The sequence below is a fragment of the Hippopotamus amphibius genome, chromosome 2 (assembly GCF_030028045.1).
Source record: "Hippopotamus amphibius kiboko isolate mHipAmp2 chromosome 2, mHipAmp2.hap2, whole genome shotgun sequence".
Classification (NCBI taxonomy): Eukaryota; Metazoa; Chordata; class Mammalia; order Artiodactyla; family Hippopotamidae; genus Hippopotamus; species Hippopotamus amphibius.
The window spans coordinates 71,381,205-71,408,834 of record NC_080187.1 but is presented as its reverse complement, the minus strand read 5'-3'; the positions used below and the strand labels follow the sequence as shown (position 1 = coordinate 71,408,834).

The following is a 27,630-nucleotide window of genomic DNA, read 5'->3' as shown; positions in this document are numbered from 1 at the left end:
TCCTCTCCCACTCGCACGGAGTCCTCACTGCAACCCAACCCTGGGGTAAATCTCATACTCCACACTTCCCATCCTAAAGCACGAGTCCAAGCCCTGGTCACATGCCAAGCAGCCTCCTTCGGGCAGCCTCCCTCCCTGCCCAGGCCCCTCTGCGCTCTCGCTCTGCACTCTGAGCCCTGGCTGAACGCCAGGCCTGACCTGCTAGAACCCTGGCTTGTGTCTCCTGGGTGGCAGGCATGACAACCCCTCCGCCCCAAGGATGAAGCCCTGTCTCCTCCCCTTCTTGCATCTCTGCCCCGTGGGTAAAGCCAGGCCTGGGCACTCATGAAGTCAGCTCTGGAGATGACCCTTGACAGGCCTCGGCCCTGCCAGGATTCAGTCGCCTCCAGGGCTGCCTGGATGCCCCCGTGTGGGACCTGCATCACTGGGACCCCTCCCTCCCCACAACTCTGCCCGTGGCCTCCAGGGAGCCCTACCCTGCAAAGAAGCAGAAAGCCCCATCCCCAGAGACATCTGCCTGAGAGCTGGACTGCCTCTCCCCACCTGTCTGGAGAAGGCTGCCTCTCTCCACCTCTGATTTCTTCCCTCCTCCAGGCCTGGGCAAGGGTTGCCCTCCCAAAGTGTGTCTATTCCAAGAACTCCTGAAATGGTGACGTTTAATGAGACCCCCCCACCCCTGTATATACATCTGTAAAAAATTCAAATACAGCAAGTTACCACTGAGTCAGACTGGAAGGGACTGACAGGGCATTAAATACTGCGGGGTGGGAGCAGGAAAAGAGGAGGGTCGTACAAAACAGGGGCAGAGGCGGGGGACTGAAACGTGTGGGCGCTGGGGGGAGGGGGATGGCTGGGCCCCCCCCAGCGTCAGGAGCTTATAATCTGATGGTGGCAACAGAGACCCTGGGACAGACAGGAGGCTGCAACAGGAGGAGAGACTGTGGACGTGAGGGGCTCCCTCAGGCCCCCCAAGGGCTCCTGGGAGTCGCTGGCGTTGGAGGGTCCAGCCCCGGGGGTCAGGACGGGGTGGGGGGGTCTTTGGTGGGTGGGTCAGCGGCACGGCCCCCTCCCCTGAGGGGAGGAGGAGGGCCGGCATGGTGCGGCAGGGCTGGGGGGGCGGCAGGCCTGGGCCTGCCGGGGTCTCTACAAATTGTGTCTGAAGAGAATGCAGAAGGTCCTCCCGCCCGTGTGCAAAATAGAAACCGGGGTCTCCGGGCTCAGCTCCGGCCTCCTGCTCCTCTGCAGGTGCGCTGGCATGTCCTCTCGGGATGCCGGGCTCTGGGGGGACAGGGCAGCAGCTGTGAGGGGCGGGGGGCGGGGGTCCCCTCGGGCTCCCCTCCGGCCCCCAGCCTCACCCCACTCACCAGGTCAGGAGACTGCCGGCAGTGGCGGCAGCGGCAGCCAGGGCCAGGGTGACAGGGACCCTGAGGAAGAAGGGTGCTGAGGGCCCGCCGCCGCTGCCCAGCTCCCCAGGGTCACAGATCTTCGTGGTGGGCGGGGGTGCCAGGGAGCTGGTGGTGCTGGTCGTGGTCTCTGGGGAACATGGGGGAAACTCAGGGCAGAGCCGGGCCTGGGCTGGAGTCCCACCCAGATCTGGGGGTCCACGCGGCACCCTGTTCCTGTTTCCTGGGCCAGACCCAGGCTGCCTCCCCCGTCAGACAGCCTCTGCCTCCTCTTCCGGACGTGCCCTGCCTCCCCGGTCAGGCAGGTCCTTGCGTCCCCCAGGCACACAGGCGACCCTTCCATCCAGTGGCCCCTACTGAGAACGTCCGGTCAGCAAGGACAAGGAGCAGCAGGGGCTGACAGAGCCACGAGAGTGTGGCAGCCACACAGCGTGCAGACCGTCGGGGCAGGTGCTCCAAGTCCCAGCAGCAGCTGGAGGGAGCACGGGGGCTGGGCTCACCGGGGGCCTGGGCCTCGGTGGTGAGGTGTCGTGGCTCCTCAGTCCAGGGTGTGGCGTGGGCGGCCACGCTCCAGTCGCTCCACGTCCCGATCTCATTGTCCTTGGCCGCCACCTGGATGATGTACTCCTTTCCAGCGTAGGCATCTGTGATGGTGTGCGCCGTGCCGTCCGACAGCTCCACCTGCAGCCGGACCACGGGGTGGGGGGGGGACAGTGGACGTGAGGATGAGGCGCCCGGGAAGCGAGAACACGTGTGGGGAGAGAAGCGTGAAAGCCCCCCTGGAGGGAACGAGGGCTTCCCTGGGGACGGAAGGGGAGACGGAGCACATCCCTGGGAGAGTGAAGGCGTCTCAGGGAGGAGACCCCCGGGAGCAAGGCCGTGCTGAGGGAGGAGATCTTCAAGGAGACGGGACGTGCCCCAAGGGGACAGTGAGGAGGACTCTGCTCAGTGTCCCCACGCTGCTGTCACCCAGCTCTCGCGCCGGCCCCCGCCTGCGTCCTGGCCTCAGTCCCAGCCGGAGGCGACAAGAGGAATGGGGTGAGAGAGGGGGAGTGTGGTGCCGCCCTCTCCCACCCCCCGGAGAAGCTGTTTAGAGGGAAGGTTACAACACAGACCGTGGAGCCAGGCTGCCCGGGGCCGAACTTCAGCTCCTCCCTGCTAGCTGGGTGACTGAGCTACCTAACCTCCGCACGCCTTGCGGTCCTCATCTGTAAAATGGCGTTAACGACCTCTCTCACGGGGCTGTAACGAGGACTCAGGCACGCGGTAAGGACCAGACAGACTGCAGCCAGCTCTGTCATCATCACGGGTTCCCGCTCAGAGCCCGGGTTCCCAGATGCCCAGCGCACCCACCAGCCTGGCCCCAGCTGGGTCTCCCCCCTCAGGGAGGCCTCAGCGGCGGTTATCACCCTGTCTGAGGCGAAAAAGGGGGGGGGGGCAGCTCCTGGGGCGGCAGGACAGCTGCTCCATTTCCTCCTGGAGGCATCGCCACCCCAGCCCCGCCCTGGCCGGGCCCCATCCTGCTGGTCTCCCCCCACCCTCCAGGCCGGCCTGCCTGTCCGGCGCCCCTCCCGGGCCCAGGCCCGGCTCTGGTTCATCTCAGCGGCACCCGCCGCCTCATTAAGCCGCCTCGTAAACAGGGGCAGCCGGCAGGGGCGGAGGAGGGGCCCGCTCTGTGCCACGTCTGGCTTCAGGGCTTTTTTGGTCCCTGTTCCAATCTTCCCCCCAGAAAACCAGGGTCTGGGCTACCTGACCTGACCGTCTGTGAGTACATGTGCGTGTGTGTATGTGGATTCATATGTGTGCAGCTGGGTCCAAGTGAGGCGGGAAAGATTCCCAATCCCTCCAGGGTCCATGGGCCTGAGGTTGGAGGTACTGGCAAAGGCCAGAGTCGGTATGAGAGCCATTTTGGGCCCAGATCTGGGCTCAGTAAGTCCTACCCCCAGCCCTGGAAAATCAGTGGGCCCCAGAGACCCGCCTCTGCTGGGGTGGGGGCCAGTTCCACCTCTGGTTCCCCAGTCCCTTTTTGCTCTGCAAAGACCCCCTCTGACTGAGCAGGCCCAGCTCTTTCAGCTCCGTCTCCCTCTTGCCAGGATTTGACCCTTGGGCCTCCTCCTTTGATTCTGTCCCCCCGATCTCCACACCTATCCCTTAAGGGAGAGAGCCGTGCGGAACAGATCAAATTACCACCTTGTTGGTGGGCTTACGGTGGGCAACCAACCGCACCTCTAGGAATGTGGTCTGGGAGCCCAGTGTCCTCCTGGAAGCCACATCTGCTAGGCCTGGGCCCTTCTTGCTAGGTTGTCACTGATCCCTTAATCCACCCCCTTAAGAGAATGGCTCCACAACTGGCAGGAATTCCCTAGTTGCTGGCATCTGCCTTGCCTAGGAGTTCTCCATCCAGTCTGTGGCAGCAGACATCAAACATGCCCTCCCAGCCTTCTAGGCCTAGAGTAGAAGCTGCAGGAAACCCATGCTGGGTCCCAGCACTTGCCTCCCCCTTGTCCATGCGGAGACAGTCCCTGCCAGACCTCACGGTGCCCATTCTTGTGCGATTCCTGGCCTGTATCTCTCACTTCCTCCTGAAAATCCAAGTGACGTTTTTCTCTGCTTTCCCTTGCACGCCCCCTCCCAATTATATACCTGCCTCTCTCCAAGCTTAAAGATTAGAGAGTCGATTCTGTTCAGAGCAAAACTCAAGTTCAAGAGAGCCACAAATCTAACCAACCACAATGCCAATGTGACACAGGACAGGGCTAACATGTGCCACAGGCCACTCGTGTTCTTGCCATGGAGGCCACACATCTTTGCTCTGCCCATGTCAGTGTGGGGGTCGGTTCTGCCCACGGTGCAGGCCAGGGCACGGCCTTGGCATGTTAGTCCACACGTGCACGTCGGGAGCATGGTTCCTGCTGGGGACCACGTGTGTGCGTGCATGTTCCCGTGTGTGTGTGGTGGGCAGTGTGCCAGGCCCACTGCAAGGCGTGTGCGCCGCGACGCGCAGGGCTGCTGCCTGTAGCTCGTTAGCAGGGGAGGGGGCTTGTGAAACTAGACCCTGGTTATTAGCAATGCATTAGTCGCCGGCAGCTGGCCAGGCGGGAGGGACTCCGGGCTCTGTCAGGGAACATGAGGATGTGAGCAGCCTTTGTGGGGGCCAGGCCTGCAACCAGGACAGGCGCCCTGGAATTGAATGACGCACTTTAAAGGCCAGGAGAGAGGCATGAGGAGATGGGGCTGGAACCAGGTGGACGGGGTGGGGCTACAGGTTGACCCTGGGCGCCAGCCTGGGTTGTCCCAGGGAGCACCCTCCCAGCCCCAGTCCTAGCCCACAGGCCTCATGGGCCACACAGCACCCACAAACCTAGGCGCCCAGAGCTCTCAAGGAGTGAGAAACTCAAGTCTGCCCCAAACCCCTGGCTACTGCCCAGGGCTCTCTCTCAAAGCGTGATCAACACCCCAGACCACAGCCTGCCCCTACACTGCCCCCATCCACTGCATGGTTCCTGGCCCAGACCACCTTCTGACCCACAACGTTAAGCTGATCCCTAAGCTAGACTTGACTTTGGAGCCATGACACTAGTCACGGCCTGAGCTCACACCCTGGATTGAGCTTGACTCTATTGCCTGATTCTGACCCCCTGACCCCATCTGTGAGTCCTCGAGGACAGGGACTATCCTGCCCCTTGGGGCCAACCCAGGTCCAGAGCCTGGCCCAGAGTATATGAGGGAGATGACTGATCAGGGCTAAAGCCAGAGGTAAGAAAAGAGAACACTGCCTGCCATCTGCCTCCCAGTATTTCTCTCCACTCTCCTGGGGAGCCACAAAGATAGATGTCCTCACACTGCCCTAATGGGGTCACCAGGAACCCCTAAGGACCTCAGACCAGGACATCTCCCTCAGTTCCATCCATCCTTCCAGGCCCACGTGGCCCCTTCTTTCCCCGATAAGCCTCTCGGACTGCCCTCAGGCTTCACGTTGGAATGGCTCGCAGCAGGCCTCCCGTGCCATGTGGCTCTGATTCAGGCTCTCAGGATGTGGGCAGGGCAGGGCAGGGTACTCACATGCTGCCACTGGTCCAGGATGAGGGGTCGATAGCGCAGAAAGAACTTGAGAGGAAAGGACTCAGGGTCCGGCCAGGTCGAAGGGGTCTGCCACGTCACCTCTAGTCGGCGAGGATTGCTGGGGACTGGCCGAGCTACCACGTTTTCTGGAGGGTCAGGCTTCACTGTTCAGGAAACATAGCTTCAATACCACACTGATCTCTTGGAACAACCCCACTTCGTCAGCCCCAGCCACCATGTCAACCGATGCACATCGATAATCATCGCTCTTCTCTGTTGTCAGTTTTGGCCACCACCATTAACAACCATCTCATTACTTCCACCTTTCACATCCCTGTCATCACCAATGACTGTCACTATAGTCACTGTCACCAGCTCATGATATCAACACCATAAATTTCATCCCATCATCTCAATTCCATTCTCATGATGACCAGCATCCCAGTTACTAAGCCTACGTCATGCTCTACCGTTACCCTCATCACCACCTGCATCACCCCCGCCTGTACCAGCATCCTATACTCCCCCAAGCCTGGCTTTTTGCCTCAGCTTTTCCAGTTCTAAACTGAGACACGGCCTCCCTCGTTAGAGTCCGCGTTTGAAGCTGCTCTGTGGGTCAAGGTTAAAAAACAGTCCACAGGTGTTGCAGATCTGGGTTGGACGTGGGCTGAGGATCTGATGGGAGCATCTAAGGGCCCAGCTCATGTAGTAAGACACTAGCTGGGGACCCAGCCATGGTGGGGGGGGCGGGCGGAGGCAGAGGTCTGGTTGGGATGGGCCAGGGGCGGGCAGGGGGTCTGGCTGGGATGGGGTTGGGGGAGGGCGGTATCTGTCCCAGTCCTGTCTCCTGTTCCGACACCTCATTCATCACAGGCCGTAAGGAAGCCATTAGTGGGGGGGGTGGAGGCTGCAGCTGCACAAGGGTCTGGCCCCGCCTGCCCCCCTCCCCCTCCTGCACGTTCTGGGAGCCAGGGAGACGGCAGGAAGAGCTGCTGGAGAGGTCTCGCAGCCCCAGCAGGTAAAGGACATCCACTCAGACATTCACAGGTGTACGCGTGCCATGCATTTGTGTGTACCTGGGCACAGGTGTGAACCTCCCCAGTGCTCACATACACCTCTGGCAAACGTCCACGCGCTCCCACCGGAGTACGCAGCAGGGACAGCCGCCCCCCCCCACGCACCAATGGTGAACTCGTCGAAGGTGATAGCTGTGGCGTTGTGGCCCAGGGCGTTGCTGACACTTATGGAGACCTTGTACTTGACGGTGGAGAACAGGTGCATGTAGCGGATGTGGCAGCGGTTCTTGAGGGCCGGGTCCTTCTCACAGACCATAATTTTGGAGCCGTGCCTGGGGAGGAGTGAAGCCCAGGCACCGTTATCCGCATCAAGGGTTGCGTAGGGCAGAGGCTGGGGGAAGGTCAAGCCCAGGGCTGGGCGAGGGTCTGGACGGAGGGCACCGTGGGGGGCCAGGGGAGAGGTCAGAGGTCAGGGTCAGAACCAGGTCACAGAGGCGTCTACTCACAGCACAGTCACATTGAAGGTGTTGGGGATGTAGGTGGGACTGGGCAGATGCCAGCTGCAGTAGAAGCCCTTGGGATACGTGTTGGAGCGGCAGCTGAGCACGGGCTCCCTCGGCGGCACTGGGGGTGAGGACGGCACAGTCAGGGCCTTCTTGGAGCCCCCAGTCCCCTACGCGCGTGTGGGGACAGGTGGGCCCCAGAACCCCAGCTCTCCCTCTACAGCCCATCAGCAATGCCAGAGGTGGGGGGGGGGGGCTGTCAGCAAGGGTCTGAGGCTTCCCAGGCCACAGAGAGCCAGATGTTTAATTAAAGAAGAACAAGGGCTGTACGGAGAGGGAGCCCCCCCACCTGCTCAGCGGAGGCGGGAGCCGGGGGGAGCAGGGGCTGCAGCCCTCCACTCATCAATCACAGCACGGAGCTGACGCCTGGGGGCACAGGGTGGAGGTGACGTCTGGGGGCACAGGATGGAGGGTGACGTCTGGGGGCACAGGATGGAGGTGACGTCTGGGGGCACAGGATGGAGCTGACGCCTGGGGGCACAGGATGGAGGTGACGTCTGGGGGCACAGGATGGAGGTGACGTCTGGGGGCACAGGATGGAGGTGACGTCTGGGGGCACAGGATGGAGGGTGACGTCTGGGGGCACAGGATGGAGCTGACGTCTGGGGGCACAGGATGGAGGTGACGTCTGGGGGCACAGGATGGAGCTGACGTCTGGGGGCACAGGATGGAGGTGACGTCTGGGGGCACAGGGTGGAGGTGACGCCTGGGGGCACAGGATGGAGGTGACGTCTGGGGGCACAGGATGGAGGTGTCGTCTGGGGGCACAGGATGGAGGTGACGTCTGGGGGCACAGGATGGAGGTGACGTCTGGGGGCACAGGATGGAGGTGACGTCTGGGGGCACAGGATGGAGGTGACGTCTGGGGGCACAGGATGGAGGGTGACGTCTGGGGGCACAGGATGGAGCTGACGTCTGGGGGCACAGGATGGAGGTGACGTCTGGGGGCACAGGATGGAGGTGACGTCTGGGGGCACAGGATGGAGCTGACGTCTGGGGGCACAGGATGGAGGGTGACGTCTGGGGGCACAGGATGGAGGTGACGTCTGGGGGCACAGGATGGAGGTGATGTCTGGGGGCACAGGATGGAGGTGACGTCTGGGGGCACAGGATGGAGCTGACGTCTGGGGGCACAGGGTGGAGGTGACGTCTGGGGGCACAGGGTGGAGGTGACGTCTGGGGGCACAGGATGGAGGTGTCGTCTGGGGGCACAGCGTGGAGGTGTCGTCTGGGGGCACAGCGTGGAGGTGACGTCTGGGGGCACAGGATGGAGGGTGACGTCTGGGGGCACAGCATGGAGGTGACGTCTGGGGGCACAGGATGGAGGGTGACGTCTGGGGGCACAGGATGGAGGATGACGTCTGGGGGCACAGGATGGAGCTGACGTCTGGGGGCACAGGGTGGAGGTGACGTCTGGGGGCACAGGGTGGAGGTGACGTCTGGGGGCACAGGATGGAGGTGTCGTCTGGGGGCACAGCGTGGAGGTGTCGTCTGGGGGCACAGCGTGGAGGTGACGTCTGGGGGCACAGGATGGAGGGTGACGTCTGGGGGCACAGCATGGAGGTGACGTCTGGGGGCACAGGATGGAGGGTGACGTCTGGGGGCACAGGATGGAGGTGACGTCTGGGGGCACAGGGTGGAGGTGACGTCTGGGGGCACAGGATGGAGGTGTCGTCTGGGGGCACAGCATGGAGGTGACGTCTGGGGGCACAGGATGGAGGGTGACGTCTGGGGGCACAGGATGGAGGTGACGTCTGGGGGCACAGGATGGAGGGTGACGTCTGGGGGCACAGGATGGAGGTGTCGTCTGGGGGCACAGGATGGAGGTGACGTCTGGGGGCACAGGATGGAGGTGATGTCTGGGGGCACAGCGTGGAGGTGACGTCTGGGGGCACAGGGTGGAGGGTGACGTCTGGGGGCACAGCGTGGAGGTGTCGTCTGGGGGCACAGGATGGAGGTGTCGTCTGGGGGCACAGGGTGGAGGTGACGTCTGGGGGCACAGGATGGAGGTGATGTCTGGAGGCACAAGATCGAGGTGATGTCTGGGGGCACAGGATGGAGGTGATGTCTGGGGGCACAGCGTGGAGGTGTCGTCTGGGGGCACAGGATGGAGGTGTCGTCTGGGGGCACAGGATGGAGGTGACGTCTGGGGGCACAGGATGGAGGTGTCGTCTGGGGGCACAGGATGGAGGTGTCGTCTGGGGGCACAGCGTGGAGGTGTCGTCTGGGGGCACAGGATGGAGGTGTCGTCTGGGGGCACAGCGTGGAGGTGTCATCTGGGGGCACAGGATGGAGGTGTCGTCTGGGGGCACAGCGTGGAGGTGACGTCTGGGGGCACAGGGTGGAGGTGACGTCTGGGGGCACAGGGTGGAGGTGACGTCTGGGGGCACAGGATGGAGGGTGACGTCTGGGGGCACAGGATGGAGGTGACGTCTGGGGGCACAGGATGGAGGGTGACGTCTGGGGGCACAGCGTGGAGGTGTCGTCTGGGGGCACAGGATGGAGGTGACGTCTGGGGGCACAGGATGGAGGTGACATCTGGGGGCACAGGATGGAGCTGACATCTGGGGGCACAGGATGGAGGTGACGTCTGGGGGCACAGGATGGAGGTGACGTCTGGAGGCACAGGATCGAGGTGATGTCTGGGGGCATCGGCCCAGGCACCACATTTCCTGCCACGTTGTGTCCATTTCCAGAGGAAGATTGTGCAACAGAGGCTAAGGGGGGTCTTGACTGGGTCCTCTGGTTGGTGGAGTGGTCAGGGTGCACTCCCTGGAGAAGAGACATCCCAGGCGTCCCCTCAGAAGACAATGAGAAACACAAGGACAGGCCCGGTGGCTCCACATGAACGACAGCACTGGGCGGCTGTTCATGTGTGTATATATGTTCATGTGTGTCTGTGTGTGACATGAATGAGTGATGTGTGATGGAATGTGGGTACATATGTAGGAATGTCTGTGTATGGCTCTCAGAGCACATGTCTGTGTGTGACTGCGTGTGTGCATGTGCGTGTGTGCAGAGAGGAAGCTGCTGTTCCCTTGGGGTGCACCTCACCCCAGCCCCAGCCCCCAGCTTCTCCATCACAGACCCTTTAAGAAGCCCTTTATATGGTCAGCAGCTGCCTTTACTCTGGGGAACGCTGAGGGCCAGAGAGGGATGGGGACCTCCCTGGGGTCACACGGCAAGCCAGAGCTGGTACTAAACACCAGGATGGGGAAGCCCACCTACACGACCGCACACACATACTTAGGAAGTCCTCTCTACTGTCTAACCACTTTTTTGCTGCTGTGAGCACTTAGCGCAGCTGTCCCACCCTTGGGCATTGGGTAAGGCGTGAGGACAGCCGGCTCAGGTTCCTGGAAGGAGGCAGCTTCTGTGATCCGACCCAGGCAAGGAATGTCCGTCCACAGCTCCAGGGACACGGACACCTCCCTCCTGTGCCCCCCCACCCTGCCCCCTGCCTGACAGGTGGACAGGAAATGGGAGGGGGGCAGCTCAATAGGCCAGGGACGGTGAAGGGGAGTGCATGTCTACACTTGAGAGTGGCTGTGGTGACACACGGGGAGCTGTGGGCTTTCACCCACACTGTGCACGTGATCGTGAGTGACTCTGTGGGACTGCGTGTACATGTCCAGTACATGTGAAGTATGTATGTTTGGGGGCCGAATCCCCAGGGCCCAATCTGGCTCTGCAGCAGGAGAGATGAAGGGCTCAGAGAGGCATGAGGGAAGCCTGTGTGCAGCAGGTGGAGCGGGCTACGCTGTGGGCAGAGGTGGCTCCAGCCCCAGGCCTACAGGGCAGAGACGGAGGCCAGCTGGGCCTGTACGAGCGGCAACCCGCACCCTGCCCACTGCGGTCTGCCTCCCCCGGGAAGCCCTCCTGGCCCCGTGTCCATCTTGCGTCTGTTCCGTGTCCATCCTGTGTGCCTCACGTATCCCTTGCCTATCTGCCCAGGGGCACAGAGGCGTGGGGGCGGGGTGGGGGGCGGTCAAGGACACAGGAAGTGCCTTGTGGGGGCCTGTGGGCCAGGCCAGAGTTGGCAGCCACCCCAGGAGGAAAGGACATTCCGAGGTCGGCTGAGAAGCCTCCACTCCCCGCTCCCGCCACCACCCTCCCTCACCCCCAGCTTCAAAGGAGAAGGGCGCTGGGGGGATGGGTACCGAAGCCTGCAGAGTCAGCTCCCTGCCACCTGGGACTCTTCGGAGGGCAGGGCGGGCCGCGGCACTGGACGCGCAGGCCCCCGCCCCCAACCAGCCTCCCCTCCGACCGGTTTCCTCCATTCCCCTCTGACTGTCCTCCCTCCTCAGACCAGCCTCCCCTCAAACCTCCCCCTCAAACCAGTTCCCCTCTCTGACTGGGCAGGTCATGGGGGGCGGGGTGGGGGGGGGGCAGGCAGGGCTTTGTCTGTCATCTGGCTACTCCTGCCTGGCCCTGGGCCCTGAGTAGGGAAGGGTTTGGGTTTCCTGACAGGGACCAGGTTTCTCAGAGGGAAAAGGAGGAAAGAAAAACAAAGAAAAGGAAGAAAAGGAGTGACTTGCTGCAGCTGGAGCCCAGCTGAGGGGCCGGGTGGGTGGAGGTGGGGGTGCTGGGAGAGACCAAGTGTGAGGCTGTGGGACAGTGTGCAATGCGGAGGCCCGTTGTGAGTGTGCTGCAAGTCGGGGGGAGAAGCTGCGTGTGGGAGACTGTGGTTGTGAGGCTGTGTGTATAGCTCCAAGAGGCTTCCTGTGTGTGACGGGGACTCTGGGCCGCCGTGTCCCTGTGATCGGCTGTGTGTGGCTGGATGACTGCATTTGTGTGGGACGCAGGGCGAGGCTGTGTGATCTGGGGATTGTCTACACGTGTGAGGCTGTGAGGCTGTGTGGCTGAGGTCCTCTGTGCGAATGTGTGTAAATGCGTCGTGTGTGAAACACTGACCGCAAGACTACGAACCTGAGACGCTGCGTGTGAGACGGAACTCAAGCCTGAATGCATCTTTCAAATCCTGGGTGTGGGAAGGCACCCAGAATTTCAAGTGTGTTCACACGTATGAGCTGAACCCCGTGTGAGAGCACGTTAGAGGCTGTGTGTGAGCAAAAGCCCATGCGCGTACATGTCATATCGCACAGAGGCCTGCTCCTAGCTGCCCTAACTCCCTGAGCTGCCCCTGTGGGGCTCCTGAGATGCCCAAGTGACAGCTTCAGCCTGTGGCAGGGCGCCCCTGAGTCCCACACGGGGCCGTGTGTGCGTGTGCCTGCGTGCGTGTACCCCCGCTGGCCCAGGATTTGTTTGTTTTCCTCCTAATTGGCTTGTTTTTCCATGTCCAGCCCACCAAACCGCATGTTTTTCCTCTCATCTCGCCAGCCCGCCTGGGCTGGAGCCCCCGGCACGCACGAGGTCTGCCCGCCGGCTCAGAGAGGAGGAGGGACAGGCTGCCCACACCCCTGGCCAGGCTAGATCAGGCTGGGCGGGGCGGGGTGAGCCTTCCAGCTCCAGCCCTGCCCGGGTCACACCCACACTCCTCCTCCTCCTGCTTGGCGTTCAAGGCCCAAGGCCTGTGCTAACCTTATCTCATGACATCCCTCAAGGCATCCCAACTTCTGGACTCCCAAATGCCCGCCATCCACCCATCTTCTCTCCCCAGTTTCTTCTTCAACCACAGGCTGCTTTTTCCTTCCCCATCAAACAGAGCTGAGGAGGACGTGATGCTGAACCAGGGGCTCTGCAGATCCTGCCCTGACCAATCAAATACAATATTTTAAAACTGGATGAGCAACTATCTATTTAAAATTAGTCAATTAATCTCTGGTTTATTTTAGCTTAAAATCAGAATGACATGCAATCAGCAGTGTCTAAAGAAACACAAGGATGCTACTAAAAGGAACCTTGTGATCCTGTTTCCTAATGTGGGGGGTGGGGGGTCCTTTCATCACCCTGGGTAAGGGCCTCCTTAGAGCTGCTTGTGACCATCTGCCTGGGGGCAGGAAGGTGGATCAGGAGGAAGCAGTTCAGGCATCAGCCTGATTAAGGGGACTTTCAACAGAATATTTTTATGATCAGGTTCCCTTGGAAATAGAGACATGAAAATCTGATATGTTTAGGATAAACATTAAATAATGTTTAGTTTGAATGACCCACAAATCAGGGGTAACTTTGTCCTGTTCTCTGAGCGCTGGCGAGAAGGATAATTTGATATTGAGCGTTGCCAAACCCAGTCTCTTGTTACTAATATAAAGTGACTGAAACAATCATGATTAATGTCCCCTGTTCCTCTGACCAGCTCTTTAGAAGGAAACAAGGCAACGAGAGAGAAGTACCTGTTACTAATGCTACAGCCAATGCATGGCCAGCTCTCCCCTGGCAGGGCCTAGGGAGTGGTCGGCACCATATATAAAAGGTCTGGGCTCTGATCACAAAGGGCAACTATAGGCATGCCCTGTGGGTATGGCTACAGGCATTACATCGATGCCCAATCCCCTTGCAATGACCTCTTCAAGAAAATCAAGTCATCAGGAATGGGGGCCCAGAGTCACCAAAGCCCAGCCACCACAGCCAGCCTTGTCCATCCCAAGGACTTCTGGGACTCACACTGAGAAGACAACGGTGTGGGTGACCTGTGCCAAGTTGGTCTCACACTCCTTGCATGCCACTCAGTATATGGCCTTTTTCCCCATGTAAGGGCCCAAGGCTAGGCGGCAGTGGGCCAGGGAGGACTCCGGCAGGCTAGTCTTGCATTTCTCAAGCTGGCCGACAGGGGTCACTCCACCCTTGGCTTGCAACTAAGACGTTTTGTTATGACGGCCATCTCTCCAGTTTAAACACAAAAAAAGGCTTTTCTGTGGGGAAAGGAACTTCCCTGCCAAAACATACTTTCACCTCTCCTCTAGCCCCACTGGTGGGTCAGTGTTTTTGTGGAGGACCCTGAGCAACTCTTCAGCCTAACATTTCCCACAGTTGTCCGCACCAATCTCCTGACAGTGGGGAAAGGGCCTGCTCCCAGGTCCCTCAAGCGTCTCCTCCCCTCGGTAGCTCCCGGGAGTAAAGAAACCACCTTCGGACAGTGGGGTGCATCACCCAAATGGGATGAGGCCAGAGAAGCTTGAATCCTTGGCTCAAGAAGAAATGAAACTATTTTCAGAGTATTTATTCTGTCAGTTGGTGCCTCTGGCTGAGCTCCAGGGGCCTGCCCAGCTGACCCTCAGGAACACAGGTAACCTTACCATCCCAGTTCTCCAAATGCCTCTTCTGAATCACACTCACCTGCTCTTCCTTCTACCTTCCTGCCGGCTCCGTCTGATCTCTTACCTCTTTTTGAGGCTTGTTTCTTCCATCAATTCCTTTTACAGGGATGGTCTTCAGGGCTCAGTTTTGGGTCCTCTTCTCTCCTCATTCCACCATCTCACCCTTGGCCATCTCACCCGTTCCCAAGGAGTTAATGCGGACAAGCCCCCAAACTCCCACCTCCAGCACAGTCCTCTCCCCGAGTCTCAGACGCTCAGATCCACTGGCTACCAGCCATCAACGTCCGGTTGTCCCCTGGGGCCCGCAACCCAACATGTCTATAGCAGATGGTGGTGCTGCAGATCCCTCACCCGTACCCGCTGACCGCTTCTGCAGTTATTTGCCTAAGAGCTTTCTTTGGCCACCAAAACCTGCATTGCCTGCCGGGGCATCAGGCCAAAAGTGCTGGGGAATTAAAGCATCCCCACCCCCACCCCTTAGTGTATAAACATCTGAGATCCCTCACCCCTCAGGCAGAAGAACTATGTTCTGCCTCGGCTCCCAGAGCTCCCCCAGTGGGTTAAGCTCCAGTTGCCCAGAAGCAATGGCTAGATAACTCCCTCTTTACCGACTAACTTAACTGCCTTTTCTATCACTTTCCCATTCCCTTATGATGTTTCCATCACCTACCAAATAAACTACGTGCGTGCCAATTCTCATCTTGGGATCTGATTCTAGGGAAACCCAAAAGGAGACACCGTGGAAACAGAACACACTACCTTCTCCTCCAGCTGACCCTTCCACCTTGTCTCTGCTGCAGTGATTGGCACCACCAGCTGTCTTGACTCTTCCCACTCTCCACTTCCTGTCCTCCCTACCTCCAATTCATCATCAACTCCTGGAGGTCCAATCACCCCCTCTCAGCTTCCCCAACTCCATGCCCTGGTCCCAGGTCCTCCTCATCTCTCCTGCCTCCCAGCAACAGCCTCCTCCCTGCCCCTGGCCTTGCCCATCCACCTGCCTCTTCTTAGCACAGTGACAGGGATCTTTTAACAACATGACCCTGATCATTTCACTCCCCAGCTTCTAGGATCACAATCTGCCCCACCCCCTCCTTCAGCTCCCTTCTGCCATTTATACCAACCCAAGTGGCCTTTTCATGTCCTGCCAGCCTCTGAGGCCTACGGTCACACTCAACTCTCTGCCAGTAAGAACTTTTTCAATGTATCTTCCAAATCCTCCAAGTCTCCATGTGCTTCACACTCCAGGAAGCCTTTCTTCCTCCCTGGGGCCTCCCAGAGTGCCCACACCTCTACCTGCATAAACGTATATCCCATTTTCCTCCCTAAGGCCGTTACAGCCAGCCCCTGTGAGAGGGCACAGCGACGTGAGGCCACTCCAGCTCGGAGCTGTGACCCTAGGATTCCTTCCCACCAGGCCCCAGATGGGCCACGCCCTGCCAGCACTCCCGTGCCCATCCTGTCATAGGGAACAGGATTTCAGGATCTCAAAGACCTCCAGTGGGGGTGGATACAAATGCAAAATGCCAGGGATCTGGACTCAGGGGTCAAGACTGGGCTCAGAAGTCAGAGGAGCAGGATCAGAGGGCAAGGGTCAGGGTGCTGCAACCATCCCACCACCATCACCACCACCACCAGGAAGGGGGCTTGATCTGGGCCAAGGGTCTGGGCCTCACTGACAACCCCCTTGAGTGAAGTGGAGGTCAAAGGAGGAAGGCTGGCAGTCACACTTACAGCCCACATGCAGGAGGACTTGGTGGCGCAGGTGCCAGGAGTCACGGTGGAAGCAGGCGTAGAGACCGCTGTGGCCCAGTTCCAGGCCGTGGAGCACGAGCTGGGAGCCGTTGAGCAGGTCGGGGGCCAGGTCTGTCCCATTCACCCGCCACGTCACAGCTGCATCCCAGTTTGCTGTCCCACACGGCAGAGTCACATCTGAGCCCAGGCGTTCGTACTGCACGTGGGGTGTCTCTGTGGGGGGCGGGGAGGGCACAAGGCAAAAGTCACAGCTCACTACCCTGCCCAGCACCCCCAGGGGACGTGCACGGATGAGAGCCTCCGCACAAGTGAGGAGTCCAGGCGAGAGGCTCCGAGTCTCATGGTGTGAGGGTCTCGTGGAGATGAGGGGTATGTAAAATTCCTCCACGGCTGTGTAAGGGCCCAGGTATGTGAGTGTCTACAAACTCACGTGTGTGTGCATGTCTGGAGACTGTGTGTGTGTGTGTGTATGAGAGAGTTTGTGTACAATGCTGGGAGAGAAGGCCCAGTTCACCTCCAGTCCCCAGGTCCTTTTAGAAGTTTTCCTGACCCCTGCGACCCCAACCTCTTGCCACCAACAAGCCCAGCCCCAGTCACTGACATCTGCTACCCAGGCAAGCTGGAGCGGAGGGGCCCCTCTCCCGAACCCCTTCCTCTGTCTCTTCCCATTTCTTCACCTTCCCCATCCTTGTCTTTCTGTCCTGCCTCACTCCCTCTCCCTGACTCTGAACCTCTGGCAAGCCCCCTGCCCCCAGCCGTCCAGAGCTGGGGCAGCAGGAGAAGGGAGAATGGGCAGGGTCCAGGATGGGAGCCCCAGGGAACTCCTGGCAGCTGTCAACGTCACCGTCATGAGGCAGGAACTGCTCGGGGTGGGGGCGGGGGAGTGCTGGGACTGAGGGAGCTCTCTGACCATTCCTCTCCTGCCCCCAGGAGGGGCCTGTCAGAGCCAAAACCAAACCCCAGCCCTGGCCTCCGCGACCCAGGCGTGATGGACGGAGCCCAGGAGACTGAAGTGGAACGGTGGGAGGGAGCACCTGGCGAGAGGCAGCCTTAGGTGGGGGAGGTGAGTGGGGCAGAGGAAGTCCCAGACAGTGATCTACAGACAGCCGCAGAGAAGCAGACGCTCGGAGGTGTGGATCTGCTCTCCTCGTCCTGCCCCTCAAGCCTGGAAGGACAGATGCTTTCCTGGACCCGGCCAGATCTGTGGAGCGAGGGTAGGAGGGGCAGAGCGAGGCGGGGAGGGGGTACGGGGCGGGTCCTGCGGGATCCCTCGTTAACACTGGCTCACATCTCCCCTCCAGAGGGCCACCCCGCTGAGGTGGGGGATTTTCAGAGGCAATTCCTGTTAACGAGCCAATTAAGCTGGGCCAGTGGCCTCTTAATTAGGCTTGTTAACACCACGGGGACTGCAGGGGGCAGGGATCCCCCTGTGCGGCCGGCTGCCCCCTCCCTCCGTCACAGCCCCCTCCCCAGTTCTGCTTTTCTCTGTGCTGGAGCATCTGTCCCTGTTCGCTGGCCCTGGTGCCCTCCCTGTGCCGGGGTCCCTCTGTGTCTCCAGCTCTCTCCCGCGCTGCCTGTCTCTGTCTTGCCCCTCTCTGAGCCTCTCTGTCCCTGTCAGAGGAGTGGGAAGCAGGAAGCCCAGCCAGCCCTGACCACTCGTCTGTGGGGCCTGGGACCCGCCGAACAGAGGATGAACAGGCGGAAGGGCGGTGGCGGGGGGGCCTTGGAGGCCACAGCTGTGAGGCTGGGCCAGAGACTGACTGGGGGCCTCCCTCTGACCAGAGGCCCAGGGTCCATGGCTCAAGCCCTAGAGCGCCCCCTCCCCCAAGCCACCAGTCCTCGCCACTGAGCCCCCCTCCAGCCTCCCTTCCAAAAACCTGGAACTTCCAGGAAACATGCCAAGCCCCTCTCTCTGCACACACCACCCCGCCGCCCCCCCAGCAGAGCCTCTGCATCCAGCTGCCTGAGGAGGAGGCTGAAAACTGACCGTCATGGAGGGGGCGTGGCCGTTACGGTCCCAGAGGCAAGCATCGACACCGACACCGACCAGCAGCCGCTCAGAGCTAACACGGCCCCAGCACGGCCCTTGAATACTGGGGGGCAGGTACAGCCACAAGATGCGGAAGCCAACCCAACAGCACAACAAGCGCAACGGCAGCGGGGTGACAAGGGGGGACCCGGCCTGCCTCACGAAGGAGGTGGAAACACAACCTGACCACCACGACACACCAACCACGGAAGGTAGGGCGGGAATGAAACAAATGACAACACCGCGACAGGCGAGCACTGCAGGCCGCAACGCAGAGGCGGAGGGGGTGACGTGAGACGACAGTCACACAGTGCCACGGCCGCTACAATAACACAACGGGGGCAACACACGCAGCCATGCAACAGCTCCCAAGATGGCAACGACTTAATCCTTTGTCTCTGGACAGCTCTCCTCCCGCCCCGTGGGTGCCCCTACGGATGTGCTGTCCATTTCAGAAATTAAATCAAGCAGCAGGGGGAGGATGGGGTTCTTGGCCCTGACACGGTGACAAATGCTCCAAAGGAATCAGCTGTGAAAAGGTTGTTAGAAGCCAGGATAAGAGACAGAGACAGGATGAGGTCATGGACATGGCGAACACACAGGGACAGAGCTGCCGGCTCCTCACACCTGTGCACACGGGCTCACATGGGGACCACATGCCGGAAACAGTCCCCCCGGGTGTCCTAAGCAGCCTCACCTCGCCACACACATAGGACGAGGACCGCACCACAAAGCAGAACAACCATCCACAAGGTCACAGCTACGCGGGGACACTGTCCCATCTCAGGGACAGTAACACCTGATAAAAGGTCACACACATGCACAGGAAGGGCCCTGTCACCCAGAGGCACAGTTGCACATGGGGACATGGTCTCACACAGAGAGAGACAGTTTAACACGGACACAAACACACAAAGAGGCAGAAACAAAGAGAAACTCACAAACTATCACGCATGGGGTACAGTCTCAACCACAAGGACACACCCCTACAAAGGCCACGGTCACACACTGACAATGTCACACAGGGCACAGCCCACAGGGATATAACCACACAGAGAAACGCACACAAACAGGGACACAGTTCCACCCACACAAGAACACAGTCTAACGCACAAGGATAGCCTCACACTCTCAGAGGTGCAGCCTCTGCACACACAGGGCAGGGGCCAGGCCACCGGGAGAGCCCACTGGTGGGCCTAGGCTGGGCGGGTCAGCATGCGAGCCCCGAGCAGGCCAATTGCGGGTGGGTGTTGATGGGCTGGCCTGGTGGTCCCTTCAGTCCCTGCCCACTGGGGAGCAGTCCGGGGGTGAGTCAGGCCTCCCAGGGCCTCAGTGCTAGGATCACAAGGAAAAGGCCACAGGAGCCGCAACCTACTGCCCTCCTTGAACCCACAGTCTTGAGGGTCATGCTCTGTGCCTGGGCCCCAGAGATGCCCCCACCTTCTCTGCCTCTGCCCAAGCCAGCTGAGGAGGGGGGCAGGACACAACCAAGGGGGGAGCTCCCTACACCTGGAGCCTCGTTCAAGGAGTTTTGAGGTCAGACTTGTACCATCTGAGTGCTGCCTCAAATGCAGAAGGGCTAGTGGTCAAGTTTCCCAGCACGGGTGCAGCTCCGTGTCCCGTGGACTGTGAGGAGGACGCGGCCCTCACTGGACAAGGGGTAGGGAAGGGCAGGGGGCTGCCGACGGCCTAGGCTGAGCGATCCCTGCCTCCTCCGGCCTCCGCAGCTCACTGGCCGGTCCCCTTCCTCGGTGTGCCAGCCCTCTCCCACTTGGCACCCTGCCCATCCCGCCACCCTACCACCTCTGTCCCCAGATTCCTTCTAGGATAAGGGGAAGCATTCTTACCCACTGTCTCTCTCCGTGCCTCCCACTGCACCTCCCATAAACCCAAGGGGACCCCATTTTACCAGATACTGTACAGGGCCCTGCCCCTAGCTGAGCCCAACTCCCATACCACCTGCCTGTACCCTATGCTAGTGGGCAGAGGGACAGATCCTCTCAAGCCAGAGATACTGTCAGCATGAGACCACCCAGGAGTAACTGGGAGGCTGTGCTTACGGGACAACATCAGTGGGTCGCCCTGAATATCAGTGACACAGGACTCGTGTTCATATGTGACGATGCCAGCATGTGGCAGTATGTGGCTCTCGGGTGGGTGCGTGCAGCTCTGCCAGGGAGGGTCATGATCCGCTCCTGGAGGGGGTCAGCAGGGAGCTCCCCCGCCCAGCACTCACCCTGCGGACTGTGTCTCTGGGCATAGACCACGGCGGCGGCGGCGGCAAGCACGGCACAGCAGGCCCACGGGACAGGAGCAGCCATCTGTTGAGAAAAACGTGGGCGGCGGGTAAAGGGGCAGCACCAGCCTAGGCAGGAGCCTCCTGGGGAGCCCCCCTGCTCTCTTGCAAGACTGGGAAACCCCAGCCCTAGGGCCAGGGCTCCGTGACCCCAAATGCCCTTCTTAATGGGGCTCAGGATCCTCTTCAAGCAATAGAAAACACTGGCATTTGCAGGCAAAGCTTTGCTAAGATGGTAGAAGGCAATCTACAGTGGTTTGTTGTTTGATAAGGCTGCTGGCTGCAGGATATAGTCAACCACGGAGGAGTCACAGAACATTGGTAACGCTAGGGCCATTTTTCTAGAAAAAAACATAACTTTACTTGTGAGGTTAGCTCATTAGCTATAAACATCGCAACCTGAAAGGGTAATATTTTAACTTAACTGGAGGTCTATACTTCCCCAAACTGCCTTGAATGAAAGGCCCCCTGCCCTGCTCCTGGGGAGAGAGCCTCCCGGATCTGCCCCTAACATGTTCCTCCTACCTCCCTCCACCCCCAGGTGAGCCCTGCCCCGCTGGGCTCTGGGAAGTTCAGAGCAGCAGGGGACCAGGGCAGTGGTACACTGTGACCAGGTCAGATGTGGCTTTTGCTTCAGTGGCCACCAACGATCATGAGAAGGACGAGGTATTTTCACATATAAACCCCTGTCAGGGACCCCAGCCCACCCTCCAGCCCAGGAGCCTGGAAGCCCCAGCCCAGCAGATGTGCATCGGTGTCTACACACTCCCATGGGCGTACACAAAGCACACTGGGGACGTTCTCAGAAGCCAGGATGGATCCAGTGGCCCCCCTATCTGTTGTCCTGCTTCCTGGGACAGGGCCAGCTTCCCTCACCCCACTCCACCCCAGCACATGCCTCTACCTGAGGGCAGGGAAATAACTACTTCCTGCAGAAAAGGTTCCAAACCTGACTCTCCTACCCCAGTCTGAGGAGAGAGGGGGACTGCTGACAAGACAGAAGCAGAGATCCAGAGAGGGACACTGCCAGACACTCAACCAGGGCCACGACCAGAGGTACAGCCAGACACACAGCACAGACACTAGCCAGAGACACTACCCAAAACTAGAGACAGAGCCCCAAAGAAAGAGCCCACAGACTGCAGAGACTGTGCAGGGCACAATCAGACAAAGCCAGAGAAACAGGCAGATAAACCAGATAACCAGCCAGAGACACGGCCAGAGGACGGCCAACACACGACCAAAGGACCCGCCAGAAACACTGTCAAAGACTCGGCTAGACACAGGCAGACACAGAGAAAAAGCAAGAAGCACAGGCAGAGAAACCATCAGCGACACAGCCAGGGAGCCAGAGACACTGTCAGAAACCATGCCAGAGAAACTGCCTGACACACAAGCAGAGAAATACCAGAGAAACTGACAGTCACAAACAGGCACACACCCAGAAGAACAGCCAGAGAGAGAGAGCCGGAGACACTGCCAGATGCTCAGTCAGGAAGCATCCACACCACTCAGGACCCTGCCAGGGACATGCAGACACACAGTCGGACACACTGCCAGACACACCGTCAGAAACGCTGCCAGAGAAACAGCCAGAGACACTGCAGACAGAGCTACAGCAGGGGAGACAAGTGTGGGTGTCAGCCTGGAGCGGTGGGTGGGGGACCCGGAGAGAATGTGACTTCCGGGGGCTCCTTTACGGGAAGGGCGCCTGCCTGCCCACTACTACACCCGCCCCTCACCAAGCGAGGCCTCCCCTCTGCACCTGGTGTTCCTCCAGCCACAGCCCCAGGAGCTCCGGCTGCCCTTCCCTGGCACAGCTCATCTCTCTAGGCCCCAAAGGGCCTTGGCTACCCCTCCCACATCTGTGACTCTGAGGCCTTTGCTACCACTTGGCCTGGCTCCTGACCCTCGGCCACGCCCCCATCTTCAGCTACTCCTCAGACTTAGGAGGTTAAGACAATGGCCAAAGTCACAGTCAGCAAGTGGTGAGGCCAAGAAACAAAGCCAGGATGAACCAGCTCTAAATTCAGAGCTGGTGCTGGAGAAAGAGAGATAAGAGGCTGGAGGCCTACCTAGTTCCCCACCTCAACCCCTGCAGGTAGCCCTCAGACCCTCCCCGCCACCTCTGCCCTCCACCCGTGCCTTTCCCTCACAGCCAGGAAGACACGCCACCTCAGAGCCAGCTCACTGTCCACCACGTGGGAGAAGAACCAGAGCATGGCAGAGCGGACAGAGGTTTGATTCCAGGATGGGAGGAGAGGGATAGGGTGGTCCTCTGCTCCCTGCTCCTTCCTGGTCCCAGCTGGGAGGGGCGTGGGGGTGAGGAGATGGCCTGGCACGAGTGTAATGCATCCAAGTAAACACACACACACACACACACACACACACAGCGGGTCCCCGTGGGGGAGGGGTGGCTTCTTCATCAAAGTCGCCTCCATCAGCCCGATGAGTTACTGTAAGGGCCGGGCCCTGGGCCAACGGGGCTGCAGCCATGGGAGATGGGCGCTGCTGACAGGGAGCGCTGCAGAGAGTGGGGGATGGGGTACCCAGACAGACACTGCACGGTTGGGGGCACCCAGAAAAGGGGGGGGGGAGCAGAGAGGCAAGGAGAGAGGGGAAGCCGTGAGCAGAAACCCTGAGGGACATGAAAAGACCAAGACAGGGAGAAACGGAAGAAGAGGCACAGGAAGAGAGACAGGGAGCATAGGAGACACGCAGAGATTCAAGGGCAAAGGGAGAGACAGACCCAGAGAGAGTGACAGAGACCCCGGCAGGATCTCCGTGCCCACTGAGAGCAGCTCTCTCAGCCCACCCGCCTCCTGCAGTGTGAGGGGAGGATGCCATGAGTGCAGCAGTGCTGGCTGATCTGAGACAAGAGCAGAGTTTCCTGGGGGCTAGAGGGCTTCTGCCCGTGAAGCCAGGAGCCCAGCCCCCGGGAGATAAGGGTGGAGGAAAACCCCACTCCACCCCACCTGCAGGTCCAGGAAGTCCCAGGCTAATTTCACTTCCCTCTTCCCTCCGAGTCCCAGCTGAACCCATTCCCAGCTAGGGAAGCTGAGGCCAGAGGCATCCAGGCTACACCTCTGTCCTGCCCTAGCTCACCTCAGGCCACCCATCCCAGGGCAAAGAGCATCTTTCCCAGGAATTTTCCAAGTCCACACCCCACGGCTCTGGGATCGATCTGGAGCATAAATCCCACAAAGTCCCAGATGAGGGCTGTGCAAACTGGCCCAGGCTCCCTGCAGACCCTTCCAGAGGGCCAGCCTGGCCTCCAGCCCCAGAGCCGGAAATGAGGAGGGAAGAGAGGGCACCCTACTAGCACGTGCCCAGCAGCCCAAGCCCCTTGTAAGTAGAAGCCTAGCACCTCTCCTGACACAGAATCCCAGTGTCCACACACACACACACACACACACACACACCCACACACACACAGGTGACACAACAAGAGACAATCCCGGGCCCCTAACTTACCGTCACTGTCCCACTATGACACAAAGACACCATTACACAGTGATAACAACACCCAGTGAAAATGACACAGTTGCACAGTTGACAATGACACACAGGGGTACTGACAGTCACCACAGTGACAATGATGCAGTGACAGTCACATACAATGATATCAAAAACAAGGCAATGACACCTGTTGACACTGACACAGTCACAATGACAGTAACCTCAGAATCAAAGGTGTAATGAGACTGACAGTGACGTAGGCTAACGATGACAGTGACATCCACAGTGACACAGGGATGCAGACAGACTCAGCAAGATGGACAGTCACACAGAGTAACACCAGCCCACAGTAATGCTCACACCATGCAGGCTGACAGTCACCAGCAGGGACACTGACACAGTGATTCAAGGACCTCAACTACCTAGTTTCTGGCTTAGGATCCAGGGCCCAAGACCCCTCTTGCCAGCCCCAGTGAAGTCCCAGGTGCCCTGCACCCCAACCCTCACTCCCTGCCCAGCTGAAGGCAAAACCTGAGAAAGGAAAGGGTGAGTTTGGGAAAGCCCCTATTCATCCCTGCAGAAACAGGGCAGTTTAAGTTGTTCAACCAATCCTGAGGAATGCCTGCTACATCCAGGGTCGGGGTGGGGGTTCTGGACACCACTGCTTGGGGCCCAGCTCTGACTGTGTGTGTGTGTGCTGACGTGCAGTAGTGTGTTCTGAGCTTCAGGCTTCGGGGTGTTGGTTGGTGTGGGTGTGTTTAGGGTCAGGTAGGCTCAATCTGGCCTGCACAATGAATGAACAGGGAGGCCTCATGTGGTGCCTCCAAGAATCTGAGATCCAGCAAAAGTCACTGGCCCGGACCCACCATGGACTGCAGCTGGGGTGCGGTGAGGAGCCTTCCTCTGATGGAGGGCATCCGGCCCACAGCCGGGCCAAGGTGACATCTCCACAGCTGCCAGTCCCCCTCAGCAACACCAGACTCCAGAATCCCCCCGGGTAATGGAAAAGGCACTCTACCTTGAGGGCTCATCCCCTTCCTCTGTCCCTACAACAGTCCTAGAGGAATCCTGGGGAGGAGGCAAGAGCCCAGGACAGGATGACTAGCTGATTCAAAGGCCTGGGAAACTCTAGGGGCCTCAGACCTGCAGAGGAGTTGGGGTGGAAGGAGGACAAAAGACACCTACACTTGGAGATGGAGAGGGAAAACGAGAGACAGAGCAGGGGCAGAGACAGGGACGAGGACATGGTGGGCAGGGAGGAACAGCGCTGGCCGCGGGGGAGCCTGGGAGAGACAGTCTGGGCGGGCGGGAAGCTCCAGGAGGGGGAGGAGGGGCTGAGGCCAGGAGGCCCCCAGATCCCACCAGGCCTAGGCAGCCTGGACAGCGTGGGCGGTGGGGGCGGGGGCAGAGGCCTGAGCGGTCCAGAGGCTTGGGGTGGGGGGTGGGGGGCCAAGGAGGGAGGCCTGGCCCCTGGCAGCTGGCCCAGCAGGCCCCCCACGGGGGCGGGGGCGGGCCCGGGTCAGGGGCCAGCTCCTGGGCTGGGGCCGGCTGGCCCTGGGGCAGGCTCCCACTCCCTGTGGTGTCTCTCCCTGTCTCTGAGTCTCTTATCTTTCTCTCTGAATCCAGACCTGGCCCTCCTCTCAGCTCTCAGTGCCCCCACCCTAAGTGGCACAGGACCCAGAAGGCACACCTGGGTTCAGGATTCAAGCCTTATCTCTCCTGGGCCATCCCATCCCCACTCGCTCCAGGGACAAGCCCCCAAGCTCAGGGGAAAGGACCCCACCCAAACGTAGGTCCCCTGCTCCCCCATGGAAGGGGGCAGGAGAGCTGAGCACCAGCGGGAGGGGGGCCAGGAGAGAGACAGGGGGAGCGGTCCCGCAGCTCCAGCCTCTGGCTGAGGTTGTGGAAAACAAGGCGGCCCAATGTGAGTGAGTTGGGGGGGGCGGTATCCGCACCTGCTGCTGTGACCTCCGCAGCCGGAGATGGGGGCCTGGGGGGGACAAGATTCCGATGGATTTTGGCAGCAGCCTGGGCTCAGAGTGCTCAAACCCCCCACTCCCTAGCCTCTTGCACCGTGGGGACCCTGAGATCAGCGCGTGCGTGCCCTGCTGCACGTGTGTGCGGGCGTGTTGCGGGCCTCCCGTGACGGGCCTGGCTGGGCAGCTGGGAGGTGTCCTGGGGAGATGGGAGCCTGAATCCCACCGACCATGCCCACGTGTGAAGCCCCACTTGGGGCCCTGCATTTTGCCTGGTGACCTGGGCACCAGCTTGCACATGCTCACAAATGCAGGCCTGGACTTAAGCAGCCCTCTAGGTGCAAAAGGTCTGGGCTTTCTCCCTCAGAAGTCATCTGATCCAGCCCCCGCCTCTCAAATGGGAAGCAGGAAGGGGCAGATACGTTCATATCCTCCCTTTGGGCACATGGGCTCTGGACAGCTTCACAGCACCTGAGGTACAAGCGCCAAACCCCCCATCCCCTAACCCCAGTCCAGAGTCCCTTCTGGCTTCTAGAAGAATCAAGAGGGTCACTCTATCCAGAAAAGGCCCACACACCAGTCAGGTTAAGTCCAGGGGGAGTGAGGGCTACTCCTCTTGGAGGGACAGACGCTGCGGCAGGAGGTGAGACGGCTGGAAGGACTCCACGAAAGCCGGGGGATGGGCAGAGCAACAGGGTTGACTGAGACTTCCCTCAGCTGACAGGGGAGCGGCTCGCAGCAGATGAGGCAGGGGCAGGAAGGAGGCTGCAGCGCCCTCCATGGTGACAGAAGGATGGACTTGGGGGCTGGGACAAAGACCTGTTTGCCTCAGCACCCCCCACCACACCCACCCCTAGCCGCCCCATCACTGCCAGGGTGCAGACATACCCTCGAATACATACACAGAGATTGATGCTTGCAAGCTTGTGTGTACACGCGCGTGTGCATGCGCACACACACACAAAGGGGGGTGGGGGTGGGCAGTGCGTGTGAAGCATTGACGTGTAACAAAAAGAACTGAAGATGGTCTTTCCAACAGAACCAGAGTTCAGTGGAGGAACAGAAACCTAGTGGAGGAACAGAAACTTCGACTGTCTTCACATGTGCTGTTCTCCCTGCCCCCAACAATGCACACACACTTGCACACACTACTTCTGAGGAAGCTTCTGGTCTGCTGGGCAAAAGCAAGCCATCCTTCCTCCCCCTTCCTCCCCTCTGCACAGTGGGGAGGCCAGGGCAATCTGTTCCTGATGGGTAAACACAGGCACGAGTACGCGTGCACACATGCTCACGCACACACCAGCAATTCCAGGGCACATGGCACCCGGTGCTCGCTTCACCCCAAGATGGAACACCACATTCAGGCTCTCGCTACCACCGGCAGAGCTCCCCAAAGCCCCCACCTCCACCCCACACAGCCAGAGTTTCACACACACAGGCAACCTCTCACAGACACAGCACTCAGAGTCTCCCATCATAGCCACTCATCACGGCCTCCCACGTGGACACCCACTGCCACAGCCTCGCACACGCTGGTGTGCGTGCACACACGAATCACAGTCACAGTCACACACACACACTCTCTCACGCGCGCTCAATCAAAACAGTCCTGGTCTCACATATGGATACCAGCACACACTCAGAATAGTCACCCTTCCACACAGATACCACAGCACCTCCAGAAACTCAGAGCCCCCCGTCACCCTCAGTCCTCGCACCCCTACATCCGACAGTGGGAAAGACACAGATACACACTCAGAATAGTCACTCCATTCTGGGACCTCGGTTGCCTGGCCTTTTCCTGGGGGAAGGGAGGATAAAGCTCAGGGTGGCCTAAAGCAGGAAGGGAAAGTT

At 59.9% G+C, this 27,630-nt stretch overlaps 1 protein-coding gene across 3 annotated transcripts in view; it reads right to left on the bottom strand.

Moving 5' to 3' along the window:
• Window positions 1–639: 639 nt before the first annotated feature.
• Window positions 640–27,630, bottom strand: part of CNTFR (ciliary neurotrophic factor receptor) — a 39,566-nt gene continuing 12,575 nt past the window's right edge. For 2 of the 3 annotated variants that reach the window (XM_057725194.1, XM_057725193.1), the window contains 8 exons: window positions 20,282–20,366; window positions 15,996–16,229; window positions 6,988–7,105; window positions 6,647–6,813; window positions 5,466–5,629; window positions 1,904–2,084; window positions 1,365–1,533; window positions 658–1,278 (listed from right to left, as the gene is read on the bottom strand). In XM_057725194.1, the coding sequence (XP_057581177.1) occupies window position 1,278; window positions 1,365–1,533; window positions 1,904–2,084; window positions 5,466–5,629; window positions 6,647–6,813; window positions 6,988–7,105; window positions 15,996–16,229; window positions 20,282–20,366 (1,119 nt within the window). In that variant the 3' untranslated portion in view covers window positions 658–1,277. Of the gene's footprint in view, window positions 1,279–1,364; window positions 1,534–1,903; window positions 2,085–5,465; window positions 5,630–6,646; window positions 6,814–6,987; window positions 7,106–15,995; window positions 16,230–20,281; window positions 20,367–27,630 lie in introns of all 3 variants that reach the window. The other variant, XM_057725195.1, reaches the window with a different exon arrangement.